We start from the raw sequence: 27,188 nt of genomic DNA, 5'->3' as shown, positions 1-27,188 counted from the left end.
TCTGGAGTCCAAACACCAGATGTTTTGGAAAGCAATAAGTGAGGAGTGCAGCATGCAAAATAGGAGATTTCCTCCCTGCAGCCCTTTAATCTCTCAGGCTTATACACCAAGAATAAATACAAAGTTAACTAGACTTTCTGGCAGTCCTCCAGGAATAAGCAAACTGAGAATTGTATCTTGTAGCAGGCCAAGGAGACTTTTAAATGGATACAAATAGATTTGGAAAGCATACGTTTTTTGACTCACAATATGCCACCAGGCAAAAAGACTCATCCTGGAGAAGCTAATGGACTGAATTAAACATGCAATCTGTGAATCTAGAGAACACAGATTCTGGGATGGGAAGTAAACCTGGTGCACTATCTTCAGGCAACCTGTCACAACAAAGAGCTGAGCTGTGCTACTTGCCAATTGCTCTTCACTGGTGCCCAGCTTCTCTTTGAGTGCAGACATCATGGCAGGCAGGATGACACTCAAATGCCGTGTCAGAGCATCCCCTGCCACTGAGGAGAGGAAAGCCAGCACCCGGGTGTTCACTGGGGGGGTAGTCAGCTACAAAAATAAAAAATAACACCAAAAATTGAGACAAGCAGAAAGCTTTTTTAGAAGGAGTCTCACTTTCTCTACAACATGAAATATTTATGCATCACAAGCCAGATAACAATGTTTGGAGCACAAAATCAGAAGAAAATTTCAGACTATGCTCTCCCTTTTGCTATATTGGTCCAGAGAAAACTGGCAGCAAGCAGCGGAAACAGCACAAATATCAAGTTTAAAATTTGTTTCCCGTTGTACCTTTGGCACCAAGTAAGGCAGCACCACTCGGCTCTTGACAGCCATAACTTGTTTAAGACCATCCACAGCAAAGTCAGCTGTCTCTTCATTATCCTACAGGGAAACAGAAAGAGACAAACCTGAGAAATGATCTGTGACCCACTAAGCTAAGCCCTGTTTCAAGGGACAATTTTACATGGGATCATAAAAACAAAACCAAGTTCTTCTATTAAAAAATGTTCTCATATTTGCATAGTCCCTAGAAAAACCCAAACCAAGCTCTTCTGTCACATCAGAAAGATTTTCCATTTCAGGCAATGGTGGCCAAGCAACTTCATCGGGTTACAGTGGCCACAGAGCCAGGTGTAGCAATTCTTAGGCCTAGGCTTAAGCCATAACATCTTCCCTACCACTGTCTAGGATGACTCCAGGAGGAGACAGAATACTGCTGCCATTCCCTGGTAGGTCTGCCACTACAATCCTCCTGCTCCTTTAAGTTAATTATTCAAAACTTGTCCCACAACATCATTAATCAGGCTGTTGACTAATGCTGAGCAATGCTCACCAGCTGCTTCAGCAAGAAGGGCAGGATGTCTTCAAGAGCCTGATGGCCAATTGTTGAGTGCAGCTGCTCAAATGTTTTGGCTGCAGCCTCTCGAACTTCTTCCAGAGGGTCACACAGTGCTTTTCTCACTGTAGGAACCAGGGACTCGGAGAAAAGCAGCACCTGTGGATGAAGAGATAAAATTACAGAACATCTGAAGCATAACAGACGCTCAGTAAAGTAGTGAAGAATGCAGAATTTGCACAACTGAAACTAAACTGCAGTTTGCTTGGAATAATATTGGAAGAAAAGTAAAATCCACCACCACAAATAGCTGCAGTGTTCTAAGGCTACCTAGTGGAAGATTTCTAGTATTATATCTCATAAAAGGCAATGTTTAAATTTACCAACTGATACAAATTCATACAATTTGCCTGAGCAGCAACTCAGTGTTAGTTACAAGCCCTGACTTCAGACCACAGAACACAAGCTGTATTTTTCTGTCTCAAGTGCAATACCTGCAATTTCTGTCTCAACATCAATACCTAGGAAAATGGGAATTTCACCTGGCACATGTGACTCACCGCATCCCTGCTGGTTGATTTCATGATCTCACTCAAACCGATGCAGACTCCTTGCCTCTCATCACTCTTGTCTGATCTCAGTCCATCTTCCAAGATAGGAATGATTTCAGGGAGAATCTTCTCACCTAACTTTCTAACAAGGTCTCCTAATGTCCGTGCTGCAACCTGTCCCCAAAAATGTATTAATTATTTTCCTTTTTCATAAAACTTTAGAAGGTGAACTGTGAGCATATGTTCACTTTTGACCATAAGCTACTGTTCATAGTGCAGACAGAGTGTAGGAATGGAAACAGTATTACAAATAACCATTGAGAAATAGTTCTACTATCGTCACAATCACAGTTGCCTTCGGCAGAGAACTCAGACCTGCTCATGCTCAGTACAGTTAAACTGATGACAACTTTGGAGTTACTTATAGAGAAGAATTATCCTCTGTTCCTCAGGAGTTATTTTGTACAGTCACCTGCAGGATCAGGAAGGCACAACTTAATTCCTCACCGTTCGTTTATCTGCACAAGTACTGGCCAGGAATTTCAGCAGAAGCCCAAAGAGCGTTGGCAGGATTTCCCGCAGCGTGCGAGGAGTGTTTGAGACGACAATTTTCCACACGTGTAAGGAGGCCTGGCGCACCACCAGCTGCGTGTCTGAGCGGCCCATGTACAGCCCTGCCAGCACCCTGTTCCTCCTCTCCACTCCCAGAGCATTAATGATAGCCTGGAAAGAAACAGCACAGAATTGTATCATCTGCCCCTGAAATCTGTAAAAAGAACAGAATGCATGATTATTCAGTCTGTCTTTCCAACAGGCTGTCCATGCTGATTCAAAATAGGAGAATTTGAAAAAAATAAAGGCACAACAGGCAAGAACAGCTTTACCTTGTTTGACTGGGCTGTTCCAAAGTTGTCATCCTCTGAGGCAGTTTCTGTAGTCATTTTTCCAGTGACTCCTGAGATATGGAATAGGAGATCTCCAAGGAGCTGAACTGAGCTAAACCTGGCAACAGGAGCAAGTCAAGTGTTACAAACAGGGTGCTCAGGCAGTACCTGTCCAATTCTGACAGGATGTCAGCTACAGACTGGAGCCAAATGTGAAGCACAGCTGGGTCAGCACTGAAATGCTGCATGGGCTGATGTGTCACATCAGTCTGCCAACATGGCTGAAAGCAGCATGACAGAAAGGGAAGGAATGAATTCCAAACTGGAAGGGCTGAGAAAATTTTCAAATCAAAGCAATGATTCCAAGAATAGCCTTGACTCTAAAAAGGAACAAAACATTGCCTGCATGTGTCTAACCCAAACGACATCCACCTGGGGCAAGAGTACTTAGCAGCACTCAGCTAGCACAAATCATTTAGTGCAGCTAATTTTTGAGTAACTGCTATTGGCTGTGAGTGCTCCACTGCGAATCTCCATACACAGGAGGACAATAACTTGCTCAGCATTTGGAGAAATGAAAAACAGTACACAAGGGCTAAATATTGCCACATCAACTTCCTTGGAAGTGCATTTCAGAGTCACTGCCAGAATTAATAATCCAGCATGAATGCTCTGCAGGTAGTAGGAAACCTGATCCACCCTGGCAGGGCTTTGCAGACTCAAGTGCTGTAGGGCATCCTAATCAAATCAACAAGCAAAAAGAGACACTTGTTTTTGCTTCGCAGAAGGTCTCTGCATTTTTCTGAGGAGAAACACAGAGCCTATATCACAACAGTTTTTCCAGCACAGAAGGGAAACGTTTGTGGCTAAGCTGGTTGTGCCTTACCTTATCCTCCACAAGTCATCAAAGAGCCCATCCTCGAGCTGTGGCAGGAGCAGAGCGATGGCAGTCTCGGCGTACATGCTGATGATTCGCTGCCCCGCGCGCAGCGCCGTGTCCCGCACAAACTCGTTCTCGTCTGCCAGGGCCTGCACACAGGGGCACAAAAGGGGCTCAGAAAACTCAGCCTTACAGCACAATACACAAAAGCAACAGGAGGAAAACAAACCAATGTTTTCTCTCTCCACCATGAAAACTGAATGAACTATGGAATTGTGAATGCACAAAGATGACTTCCAAAAAATGACTAGTGACCACAAGTAAGAGATAGCAAGCTGGTAACTTAGGAGAAATAATTTATAAATCTCTGCACATCCCACAATTATCAATATTTTTACTTAAAATATTCTGGAGGCTTATTTTGATTCTGTGATAAATAAAATTCTTCAGTTTTTCTACATACCTTAAGGATACAAGGAATGATGGGACCAACATAGGGAGTGAACTTGTCTCCAAAAGTAATTGGCAGGTAGTTGAACATCATGATATAACCATCTCGTACATGTGGAGCAATATCTACTTTACTGGCAGTTGCTACAATCTCTGGCATAAGTTTCTCCAGCTTTTCTACCCCCAAACCAGCCATAACCTCAGCCAGACCTGGGGAAAAAAAAGCAGGGAACAGAGCTGATACACACAAAAAACAAGCAGCTAATCTGATTTAATATGAGAAGACCTGAGCTCAGTGCTCACACTGAGCTGTCCCCACCTTGAGCAGCACCAGAGCGATCCACTGAGCTCTGCTCATATGTCAGTGTCTCCATCAGCCACGGCAACAAATCCTCAAAGCATGACTCTCCCATACCCTTCACCATGGCCCCCAGGGCCTTTGCAGACACTGTGCGTACCTAACAGACAAGAGAAAAAGAGATCTGCAAAATGTCCAGTCAAAGGTGCTACAGATGTGCCAGACTGATTAGGACAATATTTAACCTAATGCACTCAAAGACAGACTGTGTTTGTACAAAAGACTTACTTCAGGTACAGGATCCAACAGAGAGGCCTTCAGTCCAGGGGTCACACTGGGTAGGTAGGGAGCCAGATCCTGAAACAAAGAGCCCAAAAAATCAGCACCAAATTCAAAATTAGAGAAAACAGTCACCTTCATGTAAAGGACATTCACCCCTTATAATCACCAAACATCCTTAACATCCTGAGAGTTTAATTAGCTGCTCTCACAATACTGCAGATAAGCACAGTGAATTATTCTGCAAGTCCAAGAACACCAGTTCTGTGCAAATCACTCAAAACCTTTTTAATGCTCGCTCACAACCCAAGCAGTTTGTGTCTTAGGAAAATCCAACACTCTTAACATTTACACAAGGTTTAAATGTAGAGATTATCAGCACAAAAATTAAACACAGATCTTTAGCCTACAGTCAGGTCCTACAAATACTTTTCAAACAAACCTTGATCTGTGTTTCACTTGTTTGTTTGTTGAGGCATTTCTTATATGGTAAAAATTACAAGACCTTTTTGCAGAGATAAATGGTAATAACTAGATGACCAAAGCTGACAGTCTTAAGGACCTCAGAACTGTCACTATCCTTATAGTCATCTGCTCATTTACATACATTTAATTAAGAAGCTGCATACATGCTAGTATTTTCTATCTTAACAGCAAAATCTCCAAGCCAAATAAATTGTCTCTAGTGCTTGTCACAGTGATCAGTTAGAATACAGTTAGAGGGTTTTTTCAGCACTGTACCTTCTGGTCAGTCAGGGAGTACATGTTCCCAATGATCTGGGCAGCCATTTTCCTGGTGTCTGTGGAACGATCCTGGAAAGCTCTCTGAACAATTGGCATGATCAGGGCTAAGGATGGAGCATCAATGAAATGGACAAATTTGGTATCCAGTAGAGTCTGCAGACACTTCTGAGTCTTCCTGGAGGGGTCAGTAAGAGCATCCAACAGAACTGGAGCAATTGCTGAATGTTTTTAAAAAGGAGAGAAAAGACTTTATTTGTACATAAACCAAAAATGTATCAGGATGAACTGGTGTGCTCTCATGGGATGTTTTAGGCAACAAGCAGCACAAGGACAGAGGAAACTCTATTAACAACAGATGAAAAAATGGACAGGAACATTTAAAAAGCCTGGAGGCAGACAGCTGCTGTTAAGCTTTCGTGTTTCACTTCTGTAGGATTAGTTTCATTTCTATACAAATTTGCATTTAATCCTAAATATCATGAACCTAAACCTTACTATTATAAACCACAGTCATATCAGGACATTAGAGATGCACAGACAGGTCTTACCCAGGATCTCTGGATTCCTGATGACAGACCCAATCTGCCTAAGAGCCTGCTGCCCTGCATTCTGCACCTTCACATGGGAATCTGTCAGCACTTCAGTGAGTTTGGGCACAATGTTGGGTAAGCAGGAGGAGAGCTGCTTGGGAGCACAGTATGCCATAGCCCCCAGCAGTTCCACTGAGCCTGTGAAGAAAGCACACCAAGAAAAAAAAGACAAAAGAAAAGACAAAACACAATATTAAGAACTGACGTGAGATGATGATCACATTTACTTCAAACTCAAATCTACCAGAGAATATCTATCGGAGAATACAAAGAAAATACATTTCAGCCTAAGTCACTCTATGCCACCTAAAGACACCAAAAATACTTTTATTCTGTACAAGGGAGAAGGAATACGTTAAGAAAATTCCAGGTTCTGAAGTACAGCTATAGAGACGGGATACAAACTGTCCCTTGAATATGCCAGGGGGAAAAAGGTTACTCAAATGTGTCAGGGAACTCAGCTGTAAAAAGCTGGAGAAGTTCCACAGTCCCTTATAAGACAATAAACCATCATGGCCATGTGTAGGGACGAAGGAATCCACAAGAGGGATGACAGCAAAGGGAACTGTGGGTCACTCAGTCAAGTCAGGTGCATATTGGTCCATACCAGCTTTAGTTCTCCAAGATTCCTCTTCCAGTGCCGCAAGAAGTGATGGCAAAACCAGCTTCACTCCATGAGTACTCAGATTGCTCATTACAGCTTTGGCACAGTCATCTGCAGCCTCCAAGGAGAAGAGAACACTTACAAACTGACACAACACTGTTTTCCTTCCTCTGAGACTCTCTGGGAACAAAGCCTTCATATAAATAGTGTCTCACTACAATGATGCAGCTGGCTAAGTAGCTCCCAATTAATGGCCAATGAAATCAGATGCTTTCAGTTACTAAGAAGATCAAATTGTTATTAATGGTATCTCAAGGGACAGGTCACCTTCTCTATTTGCCTTGTTACAAACAGGATTTGCATCCATATCCATTCCATCTGGGTTTTTTAACACTCTGTGATAGCAGAAATTTCAAGCACCTTACCTCTCGCACATACTGGTTCCCATCTCCAAAACAAAGCAGCAGGTGAGGCAGCACATGAACCACATAGGGCTCAAACAGCTTCCCTAGCATGCTGCAGAGCATCTCGAAGGCAAACAGAGCCCCTAAAAACCCAAAAAGGACAGTCAGAGGAAAATACAACTCCATTTAAGGAGGATGGGAAAAGAAAATACAATTTGCCAAATATTGTTTCAAAAGCACTGAAATCTCACAGCTGAAAGTCTCTTGCTTTCTTGCCGTTGTGTCTTGTGCTGTAGTAGGGATTTGTGGCCTCAGAAAAGGAGCTCTCCCCCAGCAACACCTGCCTTGGGAAACAGGCAAGGGGGGCACATCCATATGGTCTAGGACTAGAAATCCTTCCACCACCACAATGTGAATTGAGCAATTTTGGGACACTATACACAACCAACAGCCTCACAAGAGATACTTCCCATTTCTTTCTTGCCAAACTTCAGTAAAATAAATGTAGCTAAACCAAACACAGGGGTGCAGGAACTTCACCTGAGCACAGTGGTAGCAGGTACAACAGAAATGATGAGTATGTGGAGGAAAGCTCCTGTCCCTTACCCTCCCGCCGGCGGAAGTTCTTCTTGTCCTGGATGGCATCGGTCAGCGTGGTCATCATCTCCTGCTGCTTGAGAGAGAGGATGCCCAGGCCTTTCACCAGCCCTGCCAGGCCATAGGCTGCACCTTTGCGTTCAGCATATTTATCAGACTCCAACAGCAACTGCATCAGCTTCTGGATCATTCCTCCTGCATCTTCCTTAATCGCAGGCACCAGAGGTGGTAAACAGCTTGCCACTGACTCTTGAACCTATAAAACAATCCACCAGCCACCAGATCACAAAACAGTCATTACCAACATAAATTCCCCTCAGAACGCACCCCAAGTGAAACCTTTCTGTCACCATTTTTCATCTCTCTGCCATCCCTAACAGTATCCTGGTGTTAACCTGCCTCTGTGTGGAACCTGGCAACTCCTCCCAAAGGCACCTACCTGCTGAGATGGGGTGGACAAGGCTGCTATCAGTTTGCCAACAATTGGTTTCACTTTAGGGTCACTCTTGTCCAGATGTTTTGCCAGTGACCCCATCAGAATGACCACGCTTTGCCTGACAGCATCATAACTGGCATCATTAGGAGCATTTTTCAGGAATTCTTCAAACACTGGCAAGAGAGAGTTAACATTGTCCTGAAAAACAAAACCACAGAACTTGCCACTAGAGTCCACTCAGAATGAGATTTGCTATGCTCAGTGGACTTGTTTGTTCTTCTCTGAGCCAACAACTGAACAATCACACTGTATTTACAGTTCATTTCATGTGTCACATCACATAAGACCTTGTACCATCCCGACAGAGAACAAATATTTCCTGCTAGAGAGAAATCAGTTCTTCAAAATTAGAATCCCCAAGCCTGCCAGCATGATGTTCTGCCAAAAGCAACACAAGCTCCCAGGCCTGAACATCAGTGCCTGCTCCTCTGCTTGCCCCATTTGCCAAGGGAGAGCAGAAATATCAAACTTCACATTGTTTTTCTAAGAAACACAATGGAAGAATGACTAATATGAAAATACCCCAATTGTCATGGGCTAAACTAAAAAATACAGGCATCTGTCCAGAGGTGACTGGCACATATGAGGAAATCAGAAGCTGAGCAATTCACACCCTGCACGCCTTCCCCATCTGACACTGCTGGGGAAGAGCTGGAGGGAGAAGGATGGTCCTCAGCTCCTCAATGTTTTAAGTTTAATTAAGCCAAAAATCAGCAAGGTTTCATGTTTTGCTTTGCATGAAGCCTGAAAAAGAATTCTCATCTTTGCAGGATTAAAAGATCTATGGTCTGATTTTACTTTTACTACTCTAATTTTATACCATTTTAACTCTAGTTGATCCAGGGATATTACATTTTGTAGCAATGACAGGGATGAACACACTTAGTCAACACTAGACACTAAAAGAAAAACTCTAAACACAAAAATTCCTAAATTAAAGTTTTCAGCTGTTACAAGTAACAGCAACCTCTAAGAAATTTATAAAAAATTTTTTAAAATCTATGAGCACCAATGCAGTATCTACATATCCATTATATCTTTTTCCCCTGACAGAGACAGATACATTCAGACTTACTTTGCCATGAGTGTTGAGTGTTGAAAGAGCTGCATCCAACATGCACTTCCTGACCTCAGGACTGCGATCATTGAGAGCATCCGGCACAAAAAACTGAAAGAGGGGCTTCACCTGAGAACTGTCCAGATGCTCTGAGAGCTTGTTAAGGGCCAGTGCTATGCCACACCTGGGAAGAAGGTGATGAGCCTGTGAGCTTACTGACTTCTCACAGAACTGAGAGCTCACAATCACATTTGCTATCAGCAGCAATTACAGAAACCGAGAGCGAGAACCATTACGGAAACAAAATGCCTCACAGTGTCCAACCTCTGTGCATTTCATTACATAACTCCATGCTGCAGTCTCCCACAAGGACAACAATCCCTCAGCCATATAATAGCTTTAATCTCAATTAGGCTTTAGGGATACTTGAGCCAACTTAGACATCAGGATCACTTGAACTACTGCTGAAATGCAGCAGCTTTACAACAAGGTACATCAGCATTAAAGGACAGATTAGCTCAGCAGAAGTAGCAAACAAGATGATCTCCAATTAAACCTGTACAGAACATACAAGTAAACAGAAAGTAATTATCCAAACTGGAATTTGGCCAGTTCATTAAGGCTTGCACTGTTGCTCTTGAAACAATCAATGGCCCATACGGAGGTGGGAACACGGTAAGCTAAGACAAAACTCAGACAGTCTGAGAAGGAAAGACTGTTTTTATCAGGACATTGAAATAACAGCACCCAATATTTTGGAGTTCTGCCTGCCCCCAGTTTGCCTGAAAGGCACATGAAAACAGCAAGTCAATACAACTGCATGTAATTTTTTGTTCTAAATAAAAATCAAAACCATTTCATTTGCATGCACAGGAAGTGATGAGATCAGTCTGAATGAATACGACTGTACCTTGCTTCCCACTGGTCAGGCGGTGATTCAGATATTACTCGTCCCAAAGCATCCAAAACTGGAGGTGGCCTCTGGAAGGAGGAAAGATTTCATTAAAATGCCTTTTCCAAGGATAGTCATGCAGAGAATTTGTTAACCATACCTGCAATGTCATTTGATAATAGTGCAGAGTTATGATACCACAAGCAGGAAGCAAGTTTGAAGTCAAAATTACTTCAACTGACACTGCCCTACCACAGTCTTTCTGTATCATCTAAGGCATCCCTCTCACCTGTCCAATGGTGCCATTAGTGGCTGATAACACGAAGTTCAGGACACTAAAGTCAATGCTAAGCTCAAAAAGGACAACAGTAGATTCAATGCACGTCTTCAGGACAGACAAAAGGAAAAGTGACTAACAGCAAATAAAGCAGCAGCTCGTGCCTGTCAACCCATAGGGTAAGAGTACTTACATAGAGCTTCTCCTGGTAGATCTCTGTGAGCTTGCTCATGACCTCTGCTGCTTGATTTCGGTACTGAGCCACAGCTCTGGAAAGAGCCTCAGCCCCTGCCTGTCGCACTGCCTCCTCGTGGTAGATGACATCTTTGATCAGCAGGGAGCACAGGTCAGGCTGCAGCTCCAGACCCATGGACTCCCACAGCCTGCAGCACACACACAGAGGTAATGGGTCACCCTTCAGCAAAGAAGCCACTGCCACAAGCACAAGTGGAGAGACCTACAGCTGCCCTCCAGCTGTGGGGCAAAGCCCCTGAGTGTAGCTCCATGCCGTGGGCAGAGAAGAGGTCCCCCTAAACCCCAATCAATAAAAAAGAACCCTTACCTCTCTGCCAGTTTCTGAATCTCATCTTCAACATCAAACTTTACTACCCAGAGGCGACGCAGCAGGTTCAGTCCATTCTTCTCATCACTGTCTGGGGTTGGTAGAACCATTTGTAGCTCCATCAGTCCCTGAATTAGTTAACAGGAAAATCAGTGCAAGGATCTGATTTTTAGATACAGATGCTTTAAAACTCTTAAAACTTCTGGCAAGTCAAGCTCTCAGTGGTTGGAAGTGTGAAAATTCATGTTTGTTTGTGCCTTACACTGCCCATTTTGGTCAAGGAGTTCCTATTGCTAGTATGTGAGATGATGACACTCAAGAAGAGTGCTCCACAGGCAGGCTGCAGAGAGGCTCTGGTGACTACAGTCTGTTCTCCTTCTAAGTACAGACAAAACAGCTCAGGTGGGCTAAACTGGAATTTGTTTCATGGCAAAGAACACCAAGCACCCTTGAGGTTTTTCTTTCCATGATCTCAGAAGTGACTAAGCCTGAAGCTTTCCAATAACAAGGCCTAGTACAGACAGGAACTTTTTGACAGCTTCTCTCTTTAAGACTAAGCTCCATCCAGTTGTAAACAGAAGGTGTTAAGTAATCCTAATTATACCTTTTTTAAGGAAACAAAGGTGCAGATAAACCCAGAGTACTGTTTTTGCAGATAAATCTGGCACAAAGAACATGAGTCTGACACACTGCCCAAAGCCTGGCATCACAATTGAAGCCTCTCTGCATCAGTGTTTAGGGAAGATCCGCCTCCCAAAAACTTAAGGAACTTGGTGTGACCCTGAATGATTCCCACCTACCCTGAGAGCTGCATCTCGAACGTTCATGCAGGGAGACTGCAGGGCCTGCAGGAGCACATCGATCTCCTCCTGCTCGGCGTAGGCACAGCCGTCCTCCCCGCTGCTGCTCGCGCACAGCGCCGTCAGCGCCTCCGAGGCCAGCACCTACAACAGCACAGCACGTGGCACACACCCCACTGCACCCTGAACTGCTGGCAGAACAAGCAATGAGCGCTGCCACAGCACAAGAAATTCCCAAAGAACAGTGACCAAACCATGACAAGTTCAGCCCAACTCTTTGCTTTTCATTATTGACCCTTCTGCTACTTCACCCCTTACAACACACTCAGAGGAGAGACTACTGAGCTTATCTGGCAGAGCATGGCCTTAGAGAAAGAAAAAAATGTCACCTTTGAAAGACTGAAGAATATATTTGGTGCAATAAAACCCACAGAAAAAAAGATGCAGACATTTTAATCCAAGAATACCATAAACACAGAAGAAAATTAGGAATGTATCAATCACCAGCATGAGAGACTTAAACCAGTGGGTACATTTCCCTCATTTAGATGCTGATGAAACTTAGGGAGAATGCTGACTGTGGTTATGAAGTCGAGCACTCACCTGTAACCGTGGAGAACCTGTTCCTATCACCCTGGTCAGCAGAACCAGCATGTCCCTGCGGGGCAGCAACTCTGGGCCATTCTGAAAGGTTGAGGGGAGAAAAGGGTGGGGAGGAAGGAAAAAGACTTTTATCTTGTGATTTCAAAATACCTTGCCTATGTGTGACACTCCTTAAAACATCCCAGTCAAAACCTCAGGCTGGACAGGTACCAAAACCCATGGCAGAAAACAATCCTATACAGGTAACTCTAACCTGGACAATTAATCTGCTTTGTCCAGTTTACACATCAGCTGTTTTATCCCATGGCTCATCTGAAGGAGATAATCTGACACCACAGCTCTCACCTCATCCACCAACAAAGATTGGCCATTTCCTGATGATCTCAGCTGAGCATGGACTGTAAGAATCTGCAGGATCTTGACCAGGAACTCCTCCTTGTCTTCACTGCTATGGGGTGTCTCAATCATAACTGTCTTCAGGAGAGGAAAGACTAAGGAAAATGCTGGAGCTGATAATGGGGCAGCACCTAGAAAAAGGAAAAAACCCATCCTGTGAACACAGCTGATCCTCCATGACTTGGTTGATAATACTGACTGGTACAAAATGTACACTTGAGTAGCTCATAATAGATATGGCAAAGCTTCAGCCTCATACACAAAGATGCTGAGTAAACCTAAGTATTTGCCATTTAGCAGCAGCAACAGTGCAGCTCCAACAGTGGCTTTTTCAGTGTTAGGTTAAGGGTAGGACTTGATGATCTTAATGGTCTTTTCCAACCTAAGTGATTCTGTGATTCTACCTGGCTTCAATTCAAGTCGCATTAGGACTCCAAATTACTACCAATGCCACAAGAGTATAGAAATACATACTGTAAAGGGAATTGAAACAATTCAATGAATTAGACAGTCACTTATCAAATTCATTTGTCCCGAAGCAAGACCCTGTTTGTCAGCTGCATTTCCTTTAAACACTTCCTACCAACCTAGCTAACCTGTCATTCCAGCCTTCAGCTGGATCCTTGAGAATTAAGTCCTCCAAATTCTGGTGCAAGATTCAGCTCCCCTCATCTCCTTGAAAAAATTAAAGCTTTTGGATTCCTGTTGTTAAAAGATTTTGCCCCTTCCTTTCTACAGGGTCTTGACTATAGCATATAACAAATGGTCCTTACACTCCTTCATTAGTCTGGTTAATATTCAAGTATCAGGTGTCTACAGAAAACATTTCCTTTCTATATCCTATCTGTGCTGACAGAGAATGCCCAAGTTTAAATTTCTAAATGCAGATGAAGAGCATTGCAGATACAATACTGCAGTATTAGTCAGCTTATGTAGGGCAAAAATACTGCAAAAGTAGTTCAAGGGAGAAATATTAAATCCCCAACACGTTCTGAGCTCCTATTTAACATGAACAGCTTCGGTAAAACCCTCTCTATTTCTCATGTGGGATTTTTCTCTCTGTTTGCTCAGTATCTGTTTGCTTTCACACTTTTCTTTTTTAATTATTGGCTGGATATTTTTAGCCTTAAACCACTGTCCCTCTATACACAGCAGGAGGAAGAAAGCTTTACTGGAGGAGAAAAATGTTCTACTCACACAGTAGCTGGTATTGACCAACACAAGAAAGATTACAGGATGCATCTTGGCATTCAGCAATGATTGATAAATTCTGTCATCCACATTATAAGGAGGTGTGGTGAATCTTAGGTCTCATAGTAACCTAAGAAATTAATCTCTGCTAAATCATATCACACAAGTACATTCCAAAGAAGTTTGAAAATGAGGAAAAATCTTTTGGGAATATAGCATGATTTGTCCAACAAAGTGCTATGGAAACTACTGCCCTTCTCATGCAAAAGTGGAAAAAAAATTAGATATTAATATAATTAAACAATATAGGAAATCTTGAAGGATTGAAAGTACTTCCACCATTTTCTTATTTTCTAGAAATGACTGAAAAAGGACTCAAATGTTAATGAATGTGCACTTACTATGGCAATAAATTGCACAGTGGTGACACCAAATTATCACTGAGATGTTCAGCACTGAACAGGTGATCAACATGGCCAATGGCCACTGGTCAGCTGTGACAGTGACATGTGCCACAGTTACACCACTGAACAGCAAGAGAACTGAACTATGGGGCTAAGGGACCAAACAGAATCCCACACTTCCCTTAAAAATATACACCATCTACCTACCACAGCAGCTTTTGACTGGGTTATTTGATGAACAGCTCCAAAGCCTGGGAGAAGTGAACCACCTCTCTCCCTGGAGTACATCCTGAGAGAGCCAAAGCCATCCCAGCCCCCAAAGGACACATCCCAACTCTCCTCTTCTGAACTGTCATCTTCAGTGGGGTGGCACAAGTACTTGTGCACTCCACTGTGAAGAAAATTCTGGAAGCAACCTAAATAAAAACTAACTCCAGGAAATAAATTTTTTTAAAAATCAAGAAAAAAGGTTTACTTTAACTCAAATCATTACCTGGCACTGTAAAAATATTGGTGCTTGCCTTCATGTTATAGAGTGGAGAGAACTGCTCTTTCTACAATCATGCCAGTATAAAATATTCATGAACTGCAGCACCACACAGCAAACAAGCAGAGGCCATGGGCACTTCACTGCTGTGATCACAGACAACAAGCAATTATTTTCTCACTCCACTTAGTCTCACTGAATCCCTTATGCTAAGTGGTGCTGAAAGGTAGGAGCTGTCCTTGGCAAAGATGAACCCTAATTTCACTGCTGTTATTTCTGTATGAACCATTTTAGGAAAAAAGACTGTTATTTCATTTATACACTTAACTATAGTTGCAACATCACTTCTACTACCAGCAGAAAAAAACCCTTAAGGTTTTTCATATCTATGAACAGCTATCCAATTAAAAAAAGAAAGAGTGAACTTTTGCTTGCAAAATATAATACAAACTCTGAAAACTAAACCAGTCCATAGTTATTGGAGGTGGGGGCAGTGTCAGCAGGATGTACCATATCTACCATACTTCATACCTGGCTCTCCCTTGCTGCTTCGGCTGGGAATGGTGTGGGCATGCAGCAAACTGACCACTCTGTTCAGAGCAGTAGGCAGCTCTTCCTGGCACCAGGATTCATCCAACTCACACTCTGGTTTCAGCAGGCGCAAGGTCACATGGCTTACCAGGGTACCTGGAATGGAAGAGTAAAGAATCCATGAAAGGGCTAAACCAGAAGATTTCTCAAGAGAAAAAGCCTCAGGAACACAAACCCAAGAATTGTAACAAAGCTCTGGGCAAGAGCCCAGGCTACAAAGAGGCTCAGAGCAGGAAGCCCAGCCCAGGGCTGTCAGGGGACAGATTTCTTCACAACATGTGTGAGTTACACTCACACTATCCTAACTCTGCACAGGGAAGATGGTCCCACAGTGACCAGCTGCTCCTCAGAGCTGGGCACTGACCAGACAAGTCCTTGTCTTTGGTCCCAGTCATACCCAGCAGGAGGATCTCTGGGAAATCACAGTCATCTCCCTAAGCACTGTTCCAGGTGGTTTTTCCTCTTGGCTTCCTGTGGTACATGGTCATGATCCACAGAGCAAGAATTATAAGAGCAAGAATTTTCACCACCTTCAAAATTACAAACCCTGCCCTTAAAGAGCAACTGCAAAGACTCACCAAAGGTTTTCAGTCGAGCAGGCATGACACAGGAAGCCAAGGAAAGAAAAGGCTTCTTGATCCTTGGAGCAGCCAAAGGAGATCGAAGAAGTGGCAAGAAGGAACTGATGAGACCAGGGATGTACTGAGTGAGACCAGGAGGTTTTTTCTTTAAAACAGTGTCCAGGAGTCCTAGAGCTGTTTCCAGCTCATTATCAAGCTGTAGGAAAAACAATTTAAGAGATTACCATAAAAAAAAGCTCCACTGGGAAAAAAAATCAATTCAATCTTATTTCTAATAACAGAAACAAATAGGTGACTGCTACACCATTTTCTCTCCATCAAAGTGACTGGGGTCATGGTGGTTTCAGAGGTGACAAAAAATACAACCAAAGTTCACCTCCTTCAGCCGTTTCCTTATCTGAGCCTCCCTTTCCAGCTGTGCACGCATCAGCTCCTTCTGCTTGCTTGTCAGCTGCACCTCATCCTTTATTCCCTTCTTCTTCTTTATCTCCTGCAACAGAGAGCCATGGTCATTGTTATCTGGGAGCTACAAACACCATCCCTTCAATTAGTCAGAGAAGCAAGTTGGAAACAGGGTTTTTTGCAATTTATTTTTGAAAACAGTATCAAAATATCCTTCCAAGTATATCCCTCTTGAGTAAAGACACAAAATGGAAATTAGCAGGTTAACAACACTTTAGTGTCCCTCGGCATAAGTTTCTCTGCATTGGTCACAAATTATTTGGCATCATTAAAAAGTGCTGTCCAGCTCATTTACAGGGGATGGTATGTCACCCTCCCCAGAGCTAAGAGAAGTCAACCTTTGTTTAAAAAATGGGATACATACAGATAGAAATATTCCAAGTAGTTCAGAGAATCTTTCCCACCAGCACACAGACATCTGCCAGAAGCCATGGAACAACACACAACGTGCAGTGAAGATTCTGACCAGCCTGGAATTTCTTTTTCCATCAACTTACCTCCTTCAGCTCCAGCTCAATGATTTGTTCCTTGAAGGAATAAGCTTTGTTCTCCCTCTTCATGTTAGCCTTTTTCATACTATCCTGCTGAGCACTAAGAAGGCAAAGTAGAGAAAGAATCAGCACTGCTCTTGACTAAGGATCAGGCATAAAAATCCACAAACTTCTGTGCAGAAAGAGCATCTGACACACCCAGTCACTCAATGGCAATAATATCAGTGGTGATCAATCCCCAGATGCACACAGAAATTATGAAGACTTACCTCTGTATTATGGATTTGTCATACAGTTCTCCCTCGGGTGTCTTCATAATGGCAAATTCCTCTCGAGTAACCTGGCACAGAGCTGGATTCTCCATTGCTGCTGAGATAGTGCTGATGAGCTGTGGGAGCACTCTGCCAGGTAAAAGCAGGGAGAGAGACCCCACTGCATTCATAGATGACTGCCAGGAAATGGAGAAAAAAACATAACCAGTCTTGCTTAAAATTGTCTCCAAGAAGTACACCCCCATTACATTCCAATCCCCAATTCGTTGTTCAGTGGGTATTTGAATGTTATCTAAAATTCTACTCAGTTGCTGGTACATTCTTTCCTTCTTAAATCCCAGCTCCTTTTCCCCACAGACATTCTCTTTTAAAATCCCTCTTCCACACCTTTTAGACAGCTCTCCTTCCTTATAGACCAGTTAGTACTGAACTCCTCCAAGATATCTCCCAAAAATAACATAAGGAAAGCAGTTATCACCTGGTTCTCCAGAGTGTAGGTGGTGATCCTGGGTAAAATGTCATTCAGATGTTTGGTAATGAAGTCTTTAGGATCTATCTTCATCTTGATGAGGAGGGCTGGCCAAAGTCCTGGCTGCACTGCCACTAGCAAAAGGAATAAACGAGCATAATAAACATGAAGCAGGTTGCTGGCACAACAAAACAAAAAGCACAATAAAAACTCATACATTGGCCATCAGAGTCTTATCCCTGCACTTACCTACAGATGGATGATGGCTCACCAGCAGCATCTCCAGGGCCAGCTTCTCTGGCTCAAAGGAGTCCACATCAAGCCCTGCCACACTGGAGATGACACAGAGGGCCTCATGCAGCACACGAGGGGGAATGTATGTCCTTCCCAGCTCCGACAGCTCTCCTGCCTCTGTCACCAGCACCTCGTGAGGCAGAATCTGAATGGACAACACCAAACCTCCCTGAGACCTGAACACACCTCCCCACAGTAACACCAGGCTCAATGCCATCTCCCTGTCAATACCAAACATCTGAAGTTTTCAAAGGAAAGAAGGGGATAACAGCAAAACCAAAGCACAGGGATCACAGTGACAAGAAGATTAGGAATGCAGGACTATACTGGAATTGGCAAGCTGGGGTAGAATAAAACTAAAATGATCACTTCTGGCAAAGACTCTGGAAAAGGTTGAGCCAGCTGGCTGGGAACATTGTGCTCAACTTCTGCAGTCTATAAGCCAGGGCTTATAAAGAACCAAGATACAAAAAAAGGAATGAAGCACTTGGTCTTTCAGCAGATACTAAATCTGCATTAAAATAATAAAAATACATGGAAAATTACAGCTTCCTCCCCAAAGTATTTTGAATATGTCTTTTCTATGTATGTAGGGAAGACTAGGCATACCCCAGACATTGATACTGTAATATGCAATAATCCAGTAAAAAGTGGCATTCCAGGAGATCATCTGGAGATGAATCCTGTTCACATCAGGCTGTATGTCAATGCCAACAGCAAACCTAGGGCAGGGAGGTGAGTGGCACCACTCAGACATCTGTGTGAGCAGACACTTGCTGGCTACTCACCTTATGAGAACTGAGAACCACTTTGAGCTCCTCCAAGAGCCCATAGGCCAGCTTGTACCCCCCCAGGGAGGACAGGAGCTTCTTCACTGTTTGCTGGGCCTGCCTGCGGACGTGCCACGTGCGGCTCAGCAGCACGGCCACCAGGGCACGGTGGTACTGCCTGCAGACAGACACAGGGGTTAGCCAGGCAGCCAGCTCTGCAGCCAAGGGGACACCAAGGCACCACGAGTTCAACATTCCCAGGCCACCCCCCAGCGCCCACAGCAGCACTCTGGGGTCACACAGGGATTGGGGACAGCAGGGGACCGTACGTACTGAACTTTGCTTTCAGGCAGCCGCTGTGCATGATCCAGGAGCAGGCGCTCTGTCAGCTGCAGCACTGTGCACATGGCTGGGGGAAAAGACAAATATTTAAAACAGCATGAGATTTTGTAAGGAAACAGATTTTTTTTACCTGAAAACGAATGAACAGCAAACAGGACACATTCAAATAGCTCCCCAAGCTGAGCCTCTACATAATCTTCTAATTGAAGCTAAGACAAATCCAACTCAGATCTGCCAACACTGGGAACTGAACGATGATTTCATTGAGATGTTGTTAGCTGGATCCCAGGACAATTTTCCTGACCATTGTGTGTGACCTATTTTGGTCTAAGTTGACAGAGCAAAGCAAATTATAAACACCACGCTCAGTGCTTCTGTTCTGTTAATTCCTGAGCCCTGCCAAAACAGCTTCAGTGGCAATGAAATGGGTCCTGAGTGTCAGCAGTGTCACAAGGCCCTTCCATTTCTTTATCATTTGGAATGATAAATGAGTGATAATTCAGGTTCATCAAGAAATAAATTAATTTATTTTCAAGCTTAGACTACAGCTACTGTAGATGTACTTTGAAGAGTACACAGCTCCTTTTAACCTGAAACTGTATTCTCCAAGGACATAGAACAGGGCTAACATTAGTTGTCAAATATTAAGAAACAGAGTTAAACAGCATCTGGATATACAGTAACTGCCAATTTACCTTCCTCTGATGCAGACTGCAAAAACTTCTCAGATGTAAAAATTTGTTTTTTCTCATCCAAAATCAGCTGCCAGAAACCACTCAGCTTAGACTCTGACAGGAAAAGAACAGATGTCCATCAAGGAGGTTTCAAAATAAGTCAGAACTCATCAGTGTACATAAAATATAGTAGAATTCTCTCTCCTGAAATCCCTCAAGTTACTTCTAGCCTTACTGGTCTTCAATTCTTAAGCCTCTCATTTCTCTCATTCAGAACTATAAACACACCCAAAAAACACCAGCTGACAAAAATACTCTTCTCTGACTTATGTGTGAAATGTAAAGTCTAATTTTCCTTAATCTTTCATAGGGCAAACCTTCCTAGAAGGAAAGAAGAGGAGGGAAGTAGTGTATTGTTTTTGATAGAACACCTGATTTTATTTCCTGGCAGATGTATGAACTCAGAGAGCTCTTGTAATATCCTCTAATGGGAGACAGAATTCCAGTCCCTATGCTTCCCCAAGGTTTGTAAAAACACTACCCAAATAACAATCAAAGAATACTTCCAATGCATCAGTCAAATCTGACCATGTAAGGTCAGGGTGAACATCTCCTGTCAGAATAAAGAGGAAACTGGAATTTGTAAAGCCGTGGAAGAGTAAGAACTCTTCACTGACATAAATGAGAGAGATGGGAATTAATCTTTCCCTGGTTTATAGAAGATCAATGATGCTCTATGTAGGAACTATACACAGATTAAGAAATAGTATCTCCTGCACACTGTCAAGAAGTGTTAACCCTCAGAACCTGTTTATATTGGATTCTGCCAGCTGTTTTGTGACCTTACCAGTTTGTCCCTCAATTACAGACATCCTGCAGATCAACAAAGCTGCAGCAACTCCTTCAGTTACCATGGGAACCTGAGTACTTTGAGATGCTGCTTTTTCTACTGTCTGGATCAGCATTGGCAGCAAGTCCATTCCCTGCAATAATGTGTCACCTGAGGGGACAAAAGAGACACATTACAAAACAGCATGGTCCTCACTTTCCAACCCAAGTATCAATGGTTTTTCTGCTGCCAGGAGACAAGGAGAGGAATCAGACACACACTGGGAACACTGAATCTCCCAAAGTATTTGCCAATCACTATCACTAAACTGCAACTATGAAAAGCTCAATAGCAACCACTTGAGTCCTTTTCTCACAGACAGAACAGTCCTATCTCAATAGATTAAGTTTCTGTTCACAGGATGCAAAAGAAAATGCTAATTCAGTTACATTAAAGGAATCACTTCAAATCACAGGAAGTCTGACTTCAAAGATTAATGTTTCCCTGAGAGAGGGAAAGCAAATTCCTGGCATGCCATGACCATCTGTTTCACTTCAAACATTCAGAAGTTAAGGAATCCCAGAGGTCTACAAATGTGCAGGAAATGCTGCAGTCAAAGGGGGCAGGACCAAGATGTCAATCCTGAGAGGATCAACAAAAGAGAGTAATTTCTTGAGTTCTTCATTTCAAACACAGAAATTTTTTTTAGACATCCCAAGAGTCAAAATCAGAGACCAAGATCCAACTGTTCTGGGTGCTACATAAAACAGAAGTATGGCCCCTGAGCTAGAATTTAGTTGTAAGACAAAAATAAAGCAATCAAAAATTGCTTTGAGATATATGAAAGACAGCATGATGGACAGTGATTTTAGTTATACAACGAAACAAACCATCTTTATAAACTTGAAGGCAGAAGAGTTTAAGGAGAAATGTGAAAGAGGTCAGTAAAAAGACATTGCCTTACAAAATCTTCCTAATCTGCAGAGCTCTCTGTATCAGGAAGTACAAAGGTTGCTAACTCTCCTCCTAAGCCCCACAACCATGAGTTATCAGCAGCTGCCCAGTTTTACCTTTGAAGGAGGTTAGCATGCACTGCAGGTAGGCATGTCTCACTGCTGAAGTCGAGGTTTTAAGGCTGAAGGCTTTCTTTAGCCATTCCACCAGCTTTTTAGGAACTTCTGTGGTGAACCGAGCACACCAAAGAGCCAGGACAGAGACTGCATGAACCAATGTGCCTTCATGGACTGGGGAAAAACCAGAGCTCACATCAGTTCAGCAATTGCAGAAAGCACAGAACAGAAAACAGAAAGCAGGTAACAACAAGAGGATGCAAGAAAAGAACACGTGCTCCTAACAGGCACAGCACAGTCTCCCTGGGGTTGTTCATCAAAATAGGGCAACAGATTCTCTTACACAGCAGGCAAGAATCCAGATTAATCTTGAATAACCATGTAAAAACCCTGCTCAAGATGAAACACAGCTAAGCAAATCCAGAACAAAGGCAAGAGCTCTCACCTTCTTGTTGCAGGAAAGGGATGAAAAGCTCAGCCACAGTTGCACTAAGAGCTTGGCTGGAGGGTCCAGAAACCACATGGTGACTAAGGCTGCCAATCCCTGAAAGGACAGAATTCTCTCAGTAGTTCCCAAACTACCAGCACAACATCTAAAACCAATCAAGAACAACCCTTCACACTGCAATCCTTGCACAGACATCTCTTTTTCTTGTTACTACACCCGGATATTACATCCACCATGTACCACACTGCCAGATCTCTGTCTTCATTTTCACTCTGGGTGCAAGTCATCTTCTTTGAAGAAAATTTTTGGCCTACCAGCCAATTATTTTCTTTGAATAGAAAGTCAGGAACTGGTATGTGGTATCCAGCACCCTCTATGGCTTCAACTACAGCCAATTTAGAGTGACAGGCTGGAAATCCTAAAGGCTGAGGTAGAGATCCCTTCCATTCAGCCTTCTGCTCAATTTCTTCCACCAGAGCTTTCTTCCAGGACCCTCACCTGAAAGGACACTCATCTTCTGAGCAACAACTGTCAGCTTCCCCTCTGAGCCTGCCAACAAGAAACACAAAGGTGACAGGTGAGTACAGGCAACAGCTCTGTGCTACATCAAGAATCTCCAGAATCTCCTCCAAAACACAAAAGCTTGCACCATTATCCCTGATCCAGGCTGAGCCACCCCCTCCATACAGGCAGTAAAGAGAACAGATAAAATACACAAAACTTCTTGAGGCTGTTCAACCTTGATTCATCCCCACTGCTTATCTGACAACTTACTCACCCCCTAAGATGGCAAAAAGGTGCCTGCCCAGAGACTCCACAGCCGAAGGATCGCTGCACTGCCGAGCCAAGTTCTTCAATGCCACAACTGCTTCATCCATCAGCTGCACACTGTTGGATTTTAGATGACCTAGAAAATAACACACGAGCCAAGAGATCCTTATGACAAACTGCATAAAATCAGCAAGTAAGGATTATCTTTACATGTGGCTTAATGCAGCTTCTGGAACCATCATGTGAACTATTCCAGTTCCAATTTACAGCATCATCCTCCCTCCCACCTAAAACAACCTTTTCACCTGTTGTAGGTACAGCCAGAAAGTTGCAGAAACTTCATTCTGAATTCATAATTCCCTCCAGAAGTGAGAGAGTGTACTTACTGGCCAGTCCTTTCACGATGTCTAGAGCATACTGGCTAAGATCCAGGTTCACAGATACGAGCAAGCAAGAGATTGCTGACAACATAAGAGATAAAAACAGTTACTTAACAAAATGTGATATGCCATCAGCATTTTAATACACTCTTCACCAGAGTTCACATCAAGAGCAGACAGGTTAATAAGGAGTAGGAATAAAAAAACTACTGAAACTGATGCCAAATGAACAGAATAATTCAGGATTATTCTTAGCACTCAGCTGTGAAATCCTGTCCTCAGTGCAAACAGTAGCTATCACATACCCTGACACTGGGATCACACCACAAATGCTGCTTCACATCTAACCCTTGATGCCAGACAATCCTGCCTGCACTCAGGGACCAAAAGCAAAGCCCAGAGTGACACTGCCCCACCAGCTCCAGAGTGATAAGGATTTAGGCTCTTTGACAGAGCAATGCAGAGGTGACAGACTCACTCTCAGTTACGTTCTCAGGGCTCCGCAGCAGCGATTTCTGCAGAGTTGGCAAAACAGAGTCCTTGAACTCGGCATGGGACACGTAGCGAAGCAGGGGAGAACAGCTGTCCTGCAAAGGGGACAGGGCACTCAGCACAGGGCAGTGCTGCCTGTGGGACAGCATCACAAGCAGCTCTAAACACTGTCTCACCAGCACGTGCTTCTGAGGCTTTGTCTTGCTCATAAGGATGGTCTTCAAATAGAAATCCAGGAGAGCACTCTGAACAAGCAGAAACACCAGATTACAGCCACATCTCAACCTGTACTTAGCTCCTGGCACACCATCAGGTGCCAAGCTGGATACCCCATCTCCTCTTCCTCCTTTCCTTGCACCCTCACATGAGCCAGTCAAGCAGAGACCAGTGCTCCCTGCTCTCCCCGAGCCCAACACTCAAACCACACTGAGAGCTACATGCTGCCTTTCATTCCCACAGCAGGGACAAGGCAGGAAGCTGTATGTTGGACATCCACAGAAATGCACAGGCAACACCAAACAGCCACTTATCTGGCACCTCCTGTCTAAACACACCCCAGCTTTCAGTCAGAAGTGCAGGACTACTGAATTGACAGATAGTGAAACCAGGGCAGAAGCAAAGTACCAGCCTCACTAAGACACCTTTTCAGTCCTTTCTTGACATCATGATAACAGATGATGCTTGTTATTCCCCCAAAAAAAGCTGTACAACAGACTCACCTTGTATCGTTTAATAATATCCATCTCCTTCTGGGCTGTGCAAAACTGCACCACAAGTCCCAGCATTGCAGCATAACTCTGGCTTGGTTCAAGCCCCAGAATGACAGATAGGTACTGATCCACCAGATCCTGGTTCTTAAGAGGAGAAAAGCAAGGCACGTTAACAGCGCAGAATAGAACAGCTGTAGAATATGGCACATAATGTAAACATCACCTCTTTCCACAGCCTGTTCAATTTCTTCACAGCCCCATCCACTGCCTGCTTGTGAGAGCCTCCCAGGACTTCCAAAAGGAGCAAACACTGAACCTCCACCTGCCAAAGGCAATAGACAAAAAAACCCTTGTTCACCTGCTCCTCAGAGAGCTCATATCAAACAAGACATGCCAAATGTCAATGATTGTCAATGATCAGCTGAATCTGCTTAAATCTTTAGATCATCTAAGTTCTTCCAACAAGCTGCCTTTGCTTTCATCCCACACCTAGAGCAGAACTATGCCCAACAGTTTTGGAAGCACTGAAAACAGACTACATCTCTTCTTAAAATCTGTTCCAGCTATATCCCAGTGTGCTACGAGCACACTCACATGTTTGTGTAAAGGAAGTGAAAGGAAGGCAAAAGCTGTATGACAGTATCATAGAGAGATATTTCAAGGGAGGCACAAGGACTTTCAGGTCAAACTGCAGATGCCCCTCAGAGGCACCAGTAGCCATCTCTGTATGCAGAGCAACTGTACAGGTGCAAGACTGCCCCACTAATGCTTTATACACCTTCTGCTTTCTCCAGAGGAACAGGAGAGAGGTCACAATACACCAAATCTCCCTCTAAAACTGGATTCCAATTTGGTGTTTTCAGTTAAATTCAGCATTGTTTGCAACATTGCAGCAACTTAAACACATTAAAAATATTTAAGTCCATATATGTGATGGGACATTTCTGCAAACCTTAAAGAACCTACCAGTTTTTTCCATGTTTCTCCCTGTCTCTTGTCAGGGGTTGGAAAGACTGTGCGAACAAGCAGGCATGTCCAGGAGAGTGCCAGCAGAGCTGCAGATCCACTGCTCTTACTGTTGTACAAACAGGAGAGGGAGGTCAATCTACACTTTCCAGGACATAACTTACACTTACTAGACCATTACAGACCTATTTTGCCCAAATTAGAACAGCACCTGACTGACAAGCAATTCTACCACACAAAAATGCAGCTAAAGCCTTAGTTTTTACAGAAAATAATCAGCCCTCAGAAGTTGCTTGTTTCAGCTCTGGTTTGACACTCAAAGCTTCCAAATAGCACATGAGGCAGCTGAACATTTGAGGTGATGAAATTTCCTTTCCTAGTAATTTTGGAGATTGTTTCTTGAAAGAGTGTGTTCCTCATCTCCCCAGACAGAGACTGTTTCTTGAAAGAGTTTGTTCCTCATCTCCCCAGACCTCAAGTTTAACAAAGGCTAAACCATAACTCAGCCCCAGTCCACCAGCAGTTATTACAAGGTATTCCCTCTGCTTTCCCAGATGATATGGCAAAGATAAGAGAGGAAAATCTGAACAGCACTAAGAGCTTTCCCTCTTAAGGCTTTGAACACTTCTGCCAAGCAGCAGCAGAAGCCTCACTGTAAACAGGAGGAACTGCCAGCAACTCAGAACTGCTTCCACTTCCACACGAGGCGACTCACCTGGGCACGGCAGCCCTGCCGCCGATCCCTGAGGACTGCAGCGAGTGCAGCAGGTTCCTGGCCGTGGCCTCAGGCTGGGACTCTGCCAGCTGCTGCAGGGCCAGCTGCAGGGCCCTGCGGGACGCCGCATCCCTGTGACAGACACGGATCAGAAACGTGCCCAGCCTGCCACACTGCACCCACACCACCACCCCTGCTCTGCTGTCTCACTTCAGCAGTCAGCCTAATTACTATTTTATCCTTGCTGTTCTGCACAGTGCAGAAGTTTTTATCAGAGACCTCCATTCCCTTCCTCAAGTGACAGCAGTTATGTAGAAGAAAATGGGTTCTGAACAGATCCTCTACAACAGACCATGATTTAATCCCACTCGAAATCTTCTAAAAGACAGCTCAGTCTTGCTTCACAAGGACATGGGTGTTCATTCTTGCAAACTGAACCACAGGATTAAAGTTTTCATTTCAAAATTAAAGATGAAATGCAAGGCAAATATTGTAGAACTTTTTAATGTCAGTCCTTCCCTGAGAATGTAATTACAAGATGACATATTTTGATGTCACATACATTTCTGTGACGCTGCATGCTAGCACTTCCAGATGCTCCAGACCAATTTAATGACTAAGTACTGACAGATTACATAATACAGCCTTTCCACATCAATTTACTTGTAGCCATGATGTTTTATGAAAAAACCTTTTGCTAGGATTTTTTCTCCTGAGAAGCTGAGAAGCCTCAGAGGAAAAGAAAAACAATAATTATCTGCTGCTGTGGAATGCAACAGGTGGATCTTTGATTGGTCCATGTTGGTTGTTTGTAATTAATGGCCAATCACAGTCAGCTGGCTCAGACTCTCTGAAAGTCACGAGCTTTTGCTATCATCCCATTCTTTCCTTTCCTTGCTAGCCTTCTGATGAATCCTTTCTCTATTCTTTTAGTATACTTTAATATATAATGTACTTTTAATACAATATATATAATAAATAATAAATCAGCCTTCTGAAACACGGAGTCAGATCCTCATCTCTTCCCTCGTTTGATTCCCCTGTGAACACCACCATGTGAACACCACCACATT

At 43.5% G+C, this 27,188-nt stretch overlaps 1 protein-coding gene across 3 annotated transcripts in view; it reads right to left on the bottom strand.

Moving 5' to 3' along the window:
* GCN1 (GCN1 activator of EIF2AK4) overlaps positions 1-27,188 on the bottom strand; it is a 38,454-nt gene that overhangs the window by 8,811 nt on the left and 2,455 nt on the right. For 2 of the 3 annotated variants that reach the window (XM_063173461.1, XM_063173462.1), the window contains exons 4-48: positions 26,116-26,247; positions 25,401-25,509; positions 24,658-24,756; positions 24,444-24,578; positions 23,901-23,969; positions 23,711-23,819; positions 23,239-23,313; positions 22,860-22,988; positions 22,580-22,630; positions 22,079-22,177; positions 21,634-21,807; positions 20,582-20,734; positions 19,756-19,848; positions 19,052-19,127; positions 18,737-18,896; positions 17,904-18,093; positions 17,664-17,788; positions 17,183-17,361; positions 16,920-17,013; positions 16,337-16,450; positions 15,958-16,156; positions 15,320-15,475; positions 12,656-12,837; positions 12,311-12,391; positions 11,708-11,851; positions 10,908-11,035; positions 10,539-10,728; positions 10,087-10,157; positions 9,195-9,360; positions 8,063-8,257; positions 7,633-7,879; positions 7,048-7,169; positions 6,626-6,740; positions 5,977-6,156; positions 5,426-5,646; positions 4,694-4,762; positions 4,427-4,565; positions 4,121-4,317; positions 3,664-3,806; positions 2,778-2,895; positions 2,401-2,616; positions 1,903-2,067; positions 1,340-1,501; positions 796-888; positions 409-552 (exon numbers count right to left, since the gene is read on the bottom strand). In XM_063173461.1, coding sequence (XP_063029531.1) covers positions 409-552; positions 796-888; positions 1,340-1,501; positions 1,903-2,067; positions 2,401-2,616; positions 2,778-2,895; positions 3,664-3,806; positions 4,121-4,317; positions 4,427-4,565; positions 4,694-4,762; positions 5,426-5,646; positions 5,977-6,156; positions 6,626-6,740; positions 7,048-7,169; positions 7,633-7,879; positions 8,063-8,257; positions 9,195-9,360; positions 10,087-10,157; positions 10,539-10,728; positions 10,908-11,035; positions 11,708-11,851; positions 12,311-12,391; positions 12,656-12,837; positions 15,320-15,475; positions 15,958-16,156; positions 16,337-16,450; positions 16,920-17,013; positions 17,183-17,361; positions 17,664-17,788; positions 17,904-18,093; positions 18,737-18,896; positions 19,052-19,127; positions 19,756-19,848; positions 20,582-20,734; positions 21,634-21,807; positions 22,079-22,177; positions 22,580-22,630; positions 22,860-22,988; positions 23,239-23,313; positions 23,711-23,819; positions 23,901-23,969; positions 24,444-24,578; positions 24,658-24,756; positions 25,401-25,509; positions 26,116-26,247 — 6,208 coding nt within the window. The remainder of the gene's footprint in view (positions 1-408; positions 553-795; positions 889-1,339; positions 1,502-1,902; positions 2,068-2,400; positions 2,617-2,777; positions 2,896-3,663; positions 3,807-4,120; positions 4,318-4,426; positions 4,566-4,693; positions 4,763-5,425; positions 5,647-5,976; positions 6,157-6,625; positions 6,741-7,047; positions 7,170-7,632; positions 7,880-8,062; positions 8,258-9,194; positions 9,361-10,086; positions 10,158-10,538; positions 10,729-10,907; positions 11,036-11,707; positions 11,852-12,310; positions 12,392-12,655; positions 12,838-15,319; positions 15,476-15,957; positions 16,157-16,336; positions 16,451-16,919; positions 17,014-17,182; positions 17,362-17,663; positions 17,789-17,903; positions 18,094-18,736; positions 18,897-19,051; positions 19,128-19,755; positions 19,849-20,581; positions 20,735-21,633; positions 21,808-22,078; positions 22,178-22,579; positions 22,631-22,859; positions 22,989-23,238; positions 23,314-23,710; positions 23,820-23,900; positions 23,970-24,443; positions 24,579-24,657; positions 24,757-25,400; positions 25,510-26,115; positions 26,248-27,188) is intronic. The other variant, XM_063173463.1, reaches the window with a different exon arrangement.

This window comes from Melospiza melodia, chromosome 20, assembly GCF_035770615.1.
Source record: "Melospiza melodia melodia isolate bMelMel2 chromosome 20, bMelMel2.pri, whole genome shotgun sequence".
Taxonomy (NCBI): Eukaryota; Metazoa; Chordata; class Aves; order Passeriformes; family Passerellidae; genus Melospiza; species Melospiza melodia.
The sequence above is the reverse complement of the archived record's forward strand: the minus strand, read 5'-3'. Positions and strand labels throughout refer to the sequence as shown.